The sequence below is a fragment of the Humulus lupulus genome, chromosome 1 (assembly GCF_963169125.1).
Source record: "Humulus lupulus chromosome 1, drHumLupu1.1, whole genome shotgun sequence".
Taxonomy (NCBI): Eukaryota; Viridiplantae; Streptophyta; class Magnoliopsida; order Rosales; family Cannabaceae; genus Humulus; species Humulus lupulus.
This window is the reverse complement of record NC_084793.1, coordinates 3,794,527-3,808,414: the sequence shown is the minus strand read 5'-3', so window position 1 is coordinate 3,808,414 and position 13,888 is coordinate 3,794,527. Positions and strand designations below refer to the sequence as shown.

At 27.0% G+C, this 13,888-nt stretch overlaps 1 protein-coding gene across 1 annotated transcript; it reads left to right on the top strand.

Annotated features, from left to right (window-relative positions):
* Positions 1-7,886: 7,886 nt before the first annotated feature.
* LOC133782665 (membrane protein of ER body-like protein) lies at positions 7,887-12,629 on the top strand. The gene is made up of 7 exons (XM_062222011.1): positions 7,887-8,161; positions 8,770-9,267; positions 10,203-10,253; positions 10,671-11,171; positions 11,360-11,548; positions 11,641-11,702; positions 11,823-12,629. The coding sequence occupies exons 1-7, from the start codon at positions 7,960-7,962 to the stop codon at positions 12,285-12,287; spliced, it is 1,968 nt and encodes a 655-aa protein (XP_062077995.1). The 5' UTR covers positions 7,887-7,959; the 3' UTR covers positions 12,288-12,629.
* The last annotated feature ends 1,259 nt before the right edge of the window (positions 12,630-13,888 follow it).

The window sequence follows — 13,888 nt, the reverse complement described above, 5'->3', positions numbered from 1 at the left end:
GTAGGGTTGTGCAAAAATTTTTGCAACCTGCCCAACCCGAATAACCCGCTCAAACCAACCAGAAAAAACTAACAAAAAATGCAACCTGAAAAACTCCACCTTCATTTCAAATCGCCCAATTAAGGATTTGTCTACTCTTTTTTTAATTTTATATTTATTTAATTATTAATTATACATATATAAAACTAAATTCAAATTAATTTTTTTATGGAAAATTCTATATTTTAAAGTAACAATTATTTTAGTTACTAATACAAACTAAAAATAGAAAAAAATAAAAAAATTAGTGAAAATTTATTTTTTTAGAAAAAAAAAATTAAACCCGCCCAAATCGAGGGTCGGGTTGAACATTAATTTTTTTAAAATTTGGTGGGTTACGAGTTGAAAAGTTCAAATCAAATTATAAGTTTGAGTTTGTTAAAAATCCACCAAACTCGCCCAAACCGACCGATGAACATCCCTACTGGTGTGAATGTCATACTTTTTATTTTTTCCTTTTTTTTAATATATAAAAAAGGGATGGGTGGTGTGAATGTCATACTTTAATTTTTGTTAATATTAATGCTACAAGTTATCATATAATGCCAAAGACTGTTTCAGCTTGCATACTATAAGTGATTGAATAATTTAAAATAGGACTTCATGTAACAGAAACCTCAATGTAACTCATCTTTTCCACTTAGGTCTTTAATATATATTTTTTTTTTGTATTTAAATCTCCAAGTTGCTAGTCTTTTTCACTTTTCCATCTATTTTTTTTTTAATTTAGAATTTTGTGACAAAAATCCCTAACCTATATCTTTTTGTACTTAGACTCCAAATTAGTTTTACAAATTATAAATCCCTTTTTAAATATATATATATTTAGTTAACGAAATTCTAAATCAACACAACATAATATATTCAGGAAACTTTATTAAATATAAAATAATTAAAATAAATTACAAAAATAATATTTGTAAAACAAAATAAATAAGTTTATTTTTTAAAATATTAATCATAATTTTTTTTATAATTTTATGTAATTTTTTATTTATTTAAAGCACCACACAAATAATAAAATCTATATATTTATATATCTATATATATTAGGTGCAAATAAATTCGCCAGATTTTCTTAGTTTTATTTATAAAATTTATTAATTATTTTTATTAAGTTTTTATGATCATTATGTTAATTTAAAATAAATAAATAATGTTATATATAAAAGAATAACATAAACATATTAAAAAAAATTAACCAAAACATTCTTTATGATTTTTATTTAAAAATAATAATATGAACATTTTAGATGAAGAAGAAACTTGCTTATTCTTGACAAAAGATTAATGCTATTTTAATTGCTTATTTATGTAGTTACACAGTTATATTATTTGTACACACACGACACTTACATGTAATGTATTTATAATGTTTGTTTTTATTTAATATGAATATATTTATATAAGTTAGATTAAGTAATAAAAATATAATATATTTTCTTTTTACATATAAATGATAAAAATAACTTGTTTTCTTTTAATAATATTTGAATTATATTAATATAATAATTACGTATCTAGTTTTGTATTAAATATTATTATAATAATGATATTATATAATATTTAAATTTATATTAATATAATTATTAAATATTCATATTAATTAGTTTTAAAATTATATTCTGTTAAATATTTAAAATATTTCGTTAAAATTAACAAAATAAACCGTTAAAATATAAAAATAAAATGTTAGGTCTTAAGAAGAGTACGTGGCATTCAGATTTCTACAATGGACTATTTATTTTCTTTTTTTTTTATCATGCTTTTTCTAATTTATTATTTATCTCCCATATTTACTACTTTTGAAAACATAAATTTCATTAAATATATAATTTATTTAATTTTAAAGAAAAATACAAAAATAAGTGCAACTCACTGTTACCTTATTTTATATTTTATATCTTATTAATTGTCAAATGGGAGTGCTAAGAAGATTTTATATTACACTCTATGTTTAATACAATGACATGTGTCATTTTTCAAAGAGTGTCTATTTTTCCATAATAAATAGTCATAACATTTTAACTTTATTACAACTATATCCACTTCTCTATTTATTTTTTATTTTTCTAAGGTACTTACTTCTATTTCTATATTTCTCTAAAGATAAACAAATAGCATAATAGAAATATGTATAACTATGTGTGTATATATCTTTATTTATATTCATATAAATAAATTTATATTATTGAATTAATAAGTGTACTCATTTTCTTATTGTTATTTCTTTTTTTATTTATTTATATATACATATAAACATTGAGTTTTTTTTAATAAATATATGCATTAAGTTAATAAGGCTCAACCCATATTTTTTTTTTGTTATATGTTATATATATATATATAGTAATTATAAATGAATTTGAGAGCAAATAAAAATAATATGAAATATTTTTAACTTTGAGAAATATAGAAAAAGAAATAAGTTCCTTAAAAAAATTAAAAAAATAAAATAGACACTAGTGCAAAAAAATATGACTATTTATTATAACTAGTTAAAATATTATGACTATTTATTATATAAAAATAAACATTATTTAAAAGATGACACATGTTATTAGATTAAAAGGAGAGTACAAAAAAGAGTGTAATATACCTTAGCACTTTTCTTGTCAAATATTAGAACTTTTTTACATTTACTAGTAATCTACCCAATTTCATATCCTCATTGATTATCAAATATTCTGACATCAATTGTGTTAAATTTTGATAGAAAGTCTTACCTATATTTAAGTACTGGTCCCAATAACTTATATATAACTAATAATGACCAATATTATGAATATGGTTATCTAATAATGGTCAATATTATGAATAATTGACATTATCTTCTAAATATGGTAAGCATACATTCAGTTACCAAATTTCATATGTTCATTGATTGCCAAATATTATAATTTTTAATAATTATTAATCTAAATATGGTTAGCATATATTCAGTTATTCAATTTCATATTATTATTAACTGTCATATATTCTGACATCAATTGTAGCAGACTTTAATATATCATAACACTAAAAATATATAATTATATACATCACCATGTGTGTATTGGGGGGTTTCACATTATGTTTTATGTAAAGCATGTGAGTTCACATTTAATTATATTGAAATATTTATGTAAGCTCATGAATCACACATATTATTATTATTATTATTATTATTATTATTAAGATATAGAACAGTAGTACTCAATGATTAAGTTATGTTAAATTGTTAATATTTACATCAATATGTTATTTTTATGTAAAAAAAATATTATTTTTTTATATTTATATAAATCATACATAAAATTCTCATCCCAATTATGTCAAACAAAATTACTAATAAGTTCTTCACTTTCACATTATCTTTTCCTTAACATTCACAATATCTAATCATATAAATTTAAAATTTTCATATCCCAGTTTAGATTTTTTTTATAAATTAAATAAAATTGAAAAGCCTATTTTTATTTTTTATTTTTTATCATCATGTTGATCTCAATCTCATTATTAGGAATATTGTTAGCAATTGGCTTAGTTGTTTAACAGGTAAGCTTGTGAAATTTATATTAATTAAGTGGGTCAGTTATGACACTTTTCTATGTAACGTGGGTTAAAACGTGATTTTAAATAATAATTAGCTTCACCATAGATTTTAGATAATGTCTAGTGATGTTTAATTTTTTTAATTAACTTTTTAAATTAATTAGTGAATACGTGTTATGCATTAATTAATTAATTAATTGAAAAGCTTATTAGATATGAGTAATAATACCGATTTAAAAGATACGAGATCATTACGTGCAATAGTTTAGTCATGCAGTGACCAAGCCAGCTTTACATTTTTAGGGAGGAAAATGCAATTTATAAATTTTTAAAGGACAAAACTATCATTTTATTTTTTAATGCTATATTTATATTTTGTTAAATTAAATAATAATAAAAACAAAGAGAAAATAAAAATAGTGGGGGATGGGGGCATCTGTTTTTAAAAATATATATATATATATTTAGATTATATGTCTGTTAAATGGTTAAAAATAATTCATTGAATCTGATCAAAATATTTTTATCCACAACTTTATTTACATGATCATCAACTTAAAAAATGTGTGGATCTACAACGGACATCTATATATTTGAAAATATTTTGTTCAAGTTCAAATTTAAAAGACTATTTTTAATTATTTAACAAACACACAAGTCTAAAAATATGTTTTTTTTTTAAAAATGGATTATACTATTTTGGATCATGTGTTTTCTCATTATCTATTTGGACCACGTGTTTTGATAAATTATTTTTTGGACTCTGTATTTTGCAAAATAGTTCAAATAGACACCTGGACCCAGTTTTGATCAAAAATTTTTTTAATCAAAATCACAGATAATTCACCAAATTAACAACTTTGAACAAAACACAATCATTATGTCTGACAACTGTGTTGTTATATTCAATTTTTTGTTTATCAAAATTGAGTTTAAAAGTCTATTTCAATCATTTTATAAAACATATAGTCCAAAATGTAATTTGTTAAAATAAAGAGTTCAAACAAATAATGAGATAAAATACATTATCCAAAATAGTATAATCATTTTTTAAAATAGATTATTTACCGTGAAATTAATTACACACAAAATAGTATACACCCTAATTTATATTTGGACTACCTAGCTTAACCCTATTCTATTTTACTTTTCTTTTCAAAGATATACCAATACAAAATTAGAATAAAAGAAAAATAAAGAGAATTTGGTATGATTTGAAAAAAAAATATTTAAGGATTTAAATGATACGATTTGAAAATATTTCAGACGTACATGACCTAAATAGTAAGAGTAATGATATGTGCACATAAAATATATATCTAAATATTACACACAATAATGTGATAGTTTGACCTAGCCAATCACATTTATTAAAATAGTGACATATCACTGTGTATAATATTTAGGTACATATTTTAGATGCACGTATCGTTACTCAAATAGTTAAGTTCACTAACTTTCAAATTGATATATTTATTGAGAGAGGACAGCAGACCTCATGGGCCATGAAGAAGATATTTAATTTTTGTCACGTTTTATACAGAGAGTACATTGACATTGACCCTTTTTAACAATTATTTTTTTTGGTGAATTTATGAACCATAAAAATGAGTTTCAAAACTTTTTAATCTCTTGTTTGATTGATTGTTATTTTATGTCATTAATGAAACTTATTTATTTTTAATTAATAGTACAAGAGTCACAGATTTAATTGCACAAATTCATGTAAAAATTAATATAAATAATGAGCTTTTCATACTCTTCTTTACTACTTCTTCTCATGCAATCAAATTCATTAGAAAAATGTTAAAGACAAGACAGCATTGCTCATTTCATTAGGATTTTTTTTTTCAATTTGTTATCCTCATTAATTTTCACAATCAAAGACAAATTGGTTCTAGGTTTTTGAACTATATATTTTTGTCTTTTGCTTAGTTTATAGATATTTTTGAACTAGATAAAATTTTGAATCTTTTATAGATATTTATTAGTTTATATTTTTCATTCTCAAAAAAATAAGACTAGCAAATGTTTATAAGTGGTTGAAATTCATTGGTGTCCCATTACTGAAAAGTAGTCTCTTGGTATTTGGAAAGCAAACAATTTGATGTTCTCTTACATTATTTTGATAAATAATTATACATAGGTGGGGGTGTATTATCGATTTGTAAATAATTTTTGGTACGATTTTATTTATGACCGTGTATATTGTAGTTATTTAGAACATCTTGTAAATTTTAAGAAAATTCTGAATAATTTAACGTGCTGAAAACTATGTTCAAACATGTTGTTTTTTACGAACATAAAAAAAGTTAATCACGAGTGTAACAACCTGTTTTGAACCTAATTTTCGACATTATAAATTATTCTAAATAACTATAATATATACGGTCATAAAAATAATCGCGCCGAAATCGACAAAAACCCTGCCCTAGAGCATATTTTCCCAATATATATAATACTGTGTGTGTCTGTAACTCTATATCACAAAAAAAAATGTGGATTATTAATTATTTTGTGATACATCAATGCATATTTACTATCTTTATCCATAATCCCAAAAAGAGAATGTAAGGATAAGATAAGAGCTACCACAAATAAATGATAAGAGAGTGGACTTACATTTTTTTCCCTTATTAATTACACAACTGCCAAAAATAAGTTTGGCAATAATTAATGGGAGGGATCAAATTCAATAGTTTTACTTAATTAATTAATTAATTATTATAATATTATCATAGTCAAATTAGACACTTATTGAAATGAAATCAATTAATAGTTGATGGGATGACACGATTTTTTATAAAATTGTTATCAAATCCAAATATATCTTGGGTTCAAATCTAGAAGAATGTAAAATAATAAACAAATGATATAAACTATTGCCCTTGATAAAACTAATTTGTTTTTATTTTTTGTTTACATAATAAAATATCATAAATTTAAGATATGATCGTAAATTAAGATTTTGAATACAAAGAAGAGTGTATAATTATTTGGTACTATGTATTTTATTAAAATATAAATTTGGTATTTTATGTTTTCAATAATATTTATTTAGTATTTTATAATTTAAAATTGTATATATTTAGTACTTTAAACTTAAATTTGAATAATATAATCAAAATGCCTTAAATTATATGAGTTTTTAATTCAAATTTAATTATTTAATTATATATAATTGATGATAATTTAAAGTTGTACATATTTGGTATCTTAAATTCAAATTTAAACAATAAAATTTTATCAAATTGACCAAATTATCCTCAATTATATGAGTTTTTAATTTAAATTTAATTACTTAATTATATATAATTGATGATAGTTTGATTATATTGATAAAATTTTATTTAATTGGATACCAAATAAGTAAAATTTTAAATTACAAAATACCGAATAAATATTATGGAAAATATATGGTAGTAAGAATGGAATATTTACCCAACAATGAATGTGAACATAGACATAAGAAAGACATAAATATACAAATAGTAAAAGAACTATTAATAGCTTATAAATGTTAGTAGTTGCTTAGCTGCAAAATTGACCAATTTTTTTTTATTAATATTGTTATCCAAATTAGGTAAACTTATGCAATAGAATACAACTCCCACATAAATACCAATGCTTGTACATACAATAAAATATTGTTGTACAAATTTAAAAAATTAATCTCATTGGGAATCTAATAATGCTTGACAGATCAGCAATAAACCATGCATAGTGATAGTACATCACTCTGACATCTTTTGTTTTTATTTAATTATTTTTGAATTAATTTAATGATGACTTTCATAAACATGTACACAACCCAACTTGCATTCATATGACCAAATCTTCAAATATGATTTTTGAGTCAAATTTTTTTTTATTATATATTTTTGAATTTGTGATTTATCATCCTTATTTTTGTAAAATTTTATATTTTGATAAATTATTTTTAAAATTTTAAATTTTATAAAATAATTAAAATAAAATTCTTAACTCAGTTTTGTTAAAGAAAAAATTAAATATATTAATACAGATTTTAAGCAAAGTAATTTTATTTTTGTTTTGGATCGTTAGTCTGATAAATTATTTGTGATTTTAGTTAAAAAAATATTGTCCAAAATCGAGCTTAGGACTCTATTTTATAAAATATATGTCTAAAAAAAATAATTTATCACACCACGTAATCAAAACATATAATTTGACTAAACAAAACAAAGTATAAAAAAAAAAATTACAAACCCAAATTTTCTTAGGTACCAAAGGGCAGTTACGTAATTTTAATTAAAGAGTAGACTCTACTTAAGTGGGGACAGAGGCAAAATCTTACGGAGGAGAAGAGTTGGGTTGTTGTTGTCTCAGACTGGTTTTCTCAAGTAATTTCTTCTTTGCTAAACAATGGAGGTGGTGAGGCCATGGGAGGATGTAGAAGCTGAGACTGAGGAAGTGCCTCTCAGAGCAAGGCTGCCACGTCAGCACATTGCTTCCAAGGATGATCATGAGTCCACTGACTCTTCTTCTAGTGAAGATGAGTCTTCATTGGAGAAGAAAGTTAATGGAAAATCAAGTAATGGGGTTTCCCATAAAGGAAATGGAGAAGGTAAGATCAGCTTTGTTTTTTTTTTTGTTCTTTCTCTTTGTTGGCTTTGTAATCTTCTCATTTGGGTTTCTGGGGAATTGAATAATCATGGTTTTGAAGATCAGTCAACTCTCTAATGGTGGGTTGGGTTGAGATTTTACTCAGAGTTCAGACTTTAGTGTTGGCTAAAAAAGAGTTTCCTTTTTTGGGTTTTCTTTGTTCTTTTTTTCCTACCTCATTTTTATTGGCTGGAAGATTCAATTTAGTAGAGATAAATAATCTGTCTCAAAAGAAAAGTAAGTGAAAGAGTGTTGCTTTGTTACTTTAAGATTCTATTTAGTACAAGAACTGTCAAAAGTTTAGGGACCTACATCAGCCCTATAAAGGTTATTTTGTGCACTTAAAACTAATCAGTCCTGTAATTTTTTTTTTTGTGTATTTTTTTTATTATTATTATTTGTGGTGAGCCACTGTCTCAAGTTCTATATCTTATTATTTTGTTTCCATTCCAACTTACTGAAAATTATAGTTTTGGAGTATCTACCATTCCATCCATTTCCTCTTCCATGGCTAAGCTCATATGTTTTTTCTTGTTAAATTCATGGTTGGTTGACTTTAAATGGTTTCAGACACTAAATCCACAAATGGGAATCATGGCTTAGAAGATGCTGTTGTTGATATGCCCATATCAAAGGTTGAAAATCCAGTGGATCAGATACTAGAATTTGAAGCAAATGATGACTTAAACAGTCAAAATGAGGTTGAAAAAGAGACTAAGGACTTACCTAGTTTTAGTCCTTCACCTTCCCAGGAGGTATATGAAATCCATAGCTCTCCAAACGATGGGACTACTCAATATGTTGAAGTTGACTTAAGAGACAAAAAAATTGAATCTGAATTGAAAGACAAAACTACTGAAGAATTGAGGGAATTGTACCTTGCGAAACTATGCGAAAAGCCGGGCCCTCATGAGTTCTACTGTCCTAATTGTAACACTTGCATTACAAAGGTTCTTGTTCGTGATAGAGAGGTGGAAATCAGACCTTCTACTCCACCGCCGCCGCGTCCTCAATCGGTTGAAACCTCTAGATGCACATCTTGCTTAAGTTTCCTTCTCATTCCTGCTGGTATACTCTTTGTTCTTTTACTCTGGGATTCTGGCTTTGTTGTTTATTTTAAATACATAACATGATGATGATGATGATGAAATGAAAAAACGTTGTTCAAAAACAAAATTTATATTATATCACATAATCAATCTTAAAGACACTGCAGAGTTAATAAATTAAATTTAAACCATGTGATGTAAACTTTTATTCTTGTCCCTAGCCTAAGAGGTTTTTCTTTTTCACAGTTTCTTTAACTTGTTCCTCTCTAGTTTCTTCTTAAGCCTAAATGGACTATGAATCAACTTAAGTTTAGGTTGTGATTTTGAATTGGATTTATGGTTTTGGAATCGTATATGATAAAAGATTTTAGTGAAACTCTCATAGTTGGTAATTAGGATTCTCAACAACCTGTCCAGGATAAATAATGTTAGCTAGTGAGCATGTGGTAATAAAGTTGCACAGCAACCTTTCCAGGGGAAAATAATGTTGGCCCTTGAACATTTGCTAGCTTGTTGTGTTGTTACATTTACCTTTTATATATATGTGGTTGATATTATGTATAATGGGACCTTTGCTTGACAAGTTTTGGTACCTTTTGCTTGCCTTTCAAAGTGTGAAACCTTTATCAATATCAATATCAATAATCTCTCTCTCTCTCTCTCTCTCTCTCTCTGAAATGGAGTCATTTCAAATGGCCAAAGACAGCCCTCCTCTCTCCCCTCCTCTCTCCCCTTCACAATGTTACATTCTTCCGGAGGATGAGAGGCCACAACCGTCAAAAGTATCAACTTTGGCCTCAATTCCCATCATTGATTCGAGTGTTGATCGCATCAACAAAGATGGTCCATCCCAGCTTCTACTTATAGTTCATATTGAATAGTGTCAGCACTTCAATGTTATATTCAGGCTCCTTAAAAAGGTTGTAGCTTTAACCATTGCTTTCAATTTCGCAGGTTGGTTCAAATGGTCCAGTGCTGATACAGCAGACAACGATTCCGATGAAGGTAGCTGATTTTCACTCTTCCAACAAAAATAGCGCAGAGCTTTATAATTAGTGATTTCAAAAAGTTTGTGTATAATACTACTTATAGCTGCAAAAGTTTCTCAGTTATGGATCTATTCATAATTGTCTTGATATGAAATTGAAAGGGGTAGAAAGAGAAAAGTATGAGTTTTAAACAAGAAGGAAATTACCAGTTCTGGCCTTAAGCTTGTAGAATCAAGTCTTGCCATGTTAGATAGAGTTTATATAGTAAATGCATGTTAACAATATGTGATGACTGAAGTGATCAGTGATGGCAATCAAAATATTCTCTTTATGGTCTTATGATGACATTAAATTGATCAGTGAGTGAACCTTAAGAAGTGGATTCTCATCAATGCTGTTATAGCCTATTTCTTACACAGTGCTCTTAATGCAGAAGTACCAGATCATCCATTACATAGTTCACGTGATCCGGGACACGATCAGAATAGTGAAGCTGCTGCTTCCCAACCTTCAGTGCCTGAACAAGCTGGTGTGGCTAGTGGACCTGCCAGTGACAACACTAAGCCCGTAGAAATTATTTCTAGGGGCGGCACTTGGCTTGACGCTGTTCTACCGTTTAACAAGACTAAAATAGTGCCCGGTCATGGTAGTGGAGCTCCCGTAGCTGAAGAGGTACTTCCAGCTATCGCAACTCTGGAAACTAAACCTTTGTTAGATAGTTCTGCAATAGCTAAACCCTTGGAAAACAATGCTGACCTTCAAAATCCAGTTCCAAATGATGAGAAGATGACATTTCCTGATAATTCCTCTGGGGTTACTGTAAATGTTATAACCAAGCCCTCGACATCTGACATCGTAACTGTTACAACAACTCATACGGAACAGCACTCAGAAATAGCAGCTAGTGATGCTGCTGTAGTAGACAAGTACAAAGGTATGAGAGGACTAAATAAATATGGACTTCCTTTTAATGAATATAATCCCTATAAGACTGTGATCAGCTATGAAATATATTTATATAAATGTCATTTAGTACCCTGCTATTGGTATATTCATCTTCCTTTGTATCAAGTAGTTCCATTTTTAGCTTCATCTTCTGTGAATTTTTATATTTTAATGCAGGGCCGCCCCAAGATGTGCGAACTGACTCAACGACCATCACCATTACATCGGTCCATACTCCACTGCTTCAAGTTCAAAGGAGTCCTAAATCGTTGGATATCATAAAGAGCATTGTTTATGGTGGTTTAGCTGAATCACTTACAAGCTTAGGCATTGTGACTTCCGCTGCTAGCGGTGATGCCTCAACATGTAAGCAGCTCAGGAATCGTTGATGAAACAATCTCTTGAATCTTGTTTAAGTGAGATACATATTGCTGTAACTGAGTATTTTGTATTTGCAGTGAACATCTTAGGTTTGGCACTGGCAAATCTGATAGGTGGACTGTTTATTATTGGTCACAATGTGAGTGATTCTTGCTTTTGTATTTGTGCAACTTCATTCATTCATTAATATTATGGTAGTGAACTATACTCGAGAATCCATAAGGCAGAATTTAATGAACTTTTTTATGTGATGCTACAGCTTTGGGAACTAAAAGATGACAAATCGAAAATTCCTTCCACTGACGCAGACGAACATGTGGATCGATATGCAGAAGTTCTTGGAAAGAAAGAAAACTTTGCCCTTCATGCCTTTGTTGCAGTGTTATCATTCCTTATTTTCGGATTAGTTCCTCCTGTGGTTTACGGCTTCTCATTCCGTGAGAGTAACGACAAGGACCTCAAGCTGGCAGCAGTCGCTGCAGCCTCTCTCGTGTGCATCACAATACTGTCGATCGCAAAGGCCTACACACTGAAATCTAACTATATCAAAACGGTAACTTACTACATTGCCATTGGTCTTGCTGTTTCGGGTGCTTCTTACTTGGCAGGCGAGTTGATAAACAAGCTATTGGAGAAGCTTAAATGGTTTGACTCAGCTTCACCCGCTGCTGCTCTTAGTCTTTGTGGAAAGAACACAGTAAACCCCTCATGGCAATCCTATTAAACTACTAACCATATAACGAGAACCAAACCATTTTTGTAGGTATTGTCTACCTTGAGAATGAGAAGATTGTTATGTTATGAAGTGGGGTTCTTTTAATCTCTGTTTTAGTTTTTTCTTGGCTTGTTTTGAAGCTAAAATGAATCACCATACACTAGTATGGGGATTGAATGAGGGTAGTGCTGCTGTGTATCAAAGTTTTTGGTCCATTTTTTCATTTATTTGTAGTCGAGTTATGTGATATTCAGCAGTAATAAATTAGTGCTTACTGTCTTTGAACTTGTCTCGTCTATGTAATCATAAACTTTCTTGTTGATAAAACTCGTCGAAGTTCAGATTGAATGACATTGGGGAAGAAAAGAAAGAATCAACAGACCCCTTTAAGACTTGAGCTTTATTTCGAATCTCACAGTTAGATAAAATCACTGCTCAGTGTTCACATATCATATGAAAAAGAAAATCTAAAAAATTTAAGATTTTTAGCATAAATATATCTCAAGTTTTTAGTTGATAAGTAATTCAGATAAATAAAATATTTTAATTCTTATAGAGATGATGATGGTCACGATTGTTCACTAGCGGTAGGGAATAAAACCACATAATTATTATGCACTTCTACAAATTTTAGAAATTATAAAAGTATAAAATTTAAATCTAACTATTTTAAGTGAATATTTCTTGTTTGTAGCCATGTTTTGAAACGTTTTCTTTTAATAACCAGTATTTTAGTTACTTGTTATACCATTTATTTTGTTCAAACACTCATAACGCAATTTACTTTTTAATAGGTATTATTGGAAATGTAATTATAAAAATGAGTAATATTAAACTAAATATATTTAATGATTAATTTTAGTTGATTAATCTTAAAAGTAAGTATTTTTTCAAGTTAAAACTTAGGAAGATTAATGTTAAAAATAATAATCTATCTATATATTTATATAAAGTTGTGGTGAGGTAATGATGTGACATATTACCTTTTTAGTATTTTACTTTTGTCTAATGTGTGATTATTTTTATTTTATATTATTTAAACTTTTAACATTTAGTAATAATTTATACATAACTAATCATTTTAATTATTTTAATAATGGTCAATATTAAGAATAATGAAAATTATCTTCTAAATATGGTCAACATATATTAAGTTAACCAATTTCATATTCTCATTGATGTTCAAATATTCTAACTTTTAACATTTATTAATTTAAATATAGCAAGCATATATTCAGTTAATTAATTGTCAAAGATTACAATTTTTAACACATATACTCACTTAATCAACCTCATATCCTAATCCTAATCCTAATTGTTTGTCAAATATTTCAACTTAAACATTTATTAATAATCTATATATAACTAATCCAATTTCACATCCTTATTGATTGTAGACTTTTAGTCTCATTCATATTTACTTTATTTTTCCAATTATTCTTATCTATTATTCAATTGCATTTCTCTTTATATTATTAACTTTAATTACTACATAAATATATATTAGAATTGTTTTACCAAGGATATATTATCCAACTTTAAAAAAAAAAAAAGACATTATCTGGTATTAAAATATTTTATGATTTTATTTAGCCGTGCATATTGAGAAT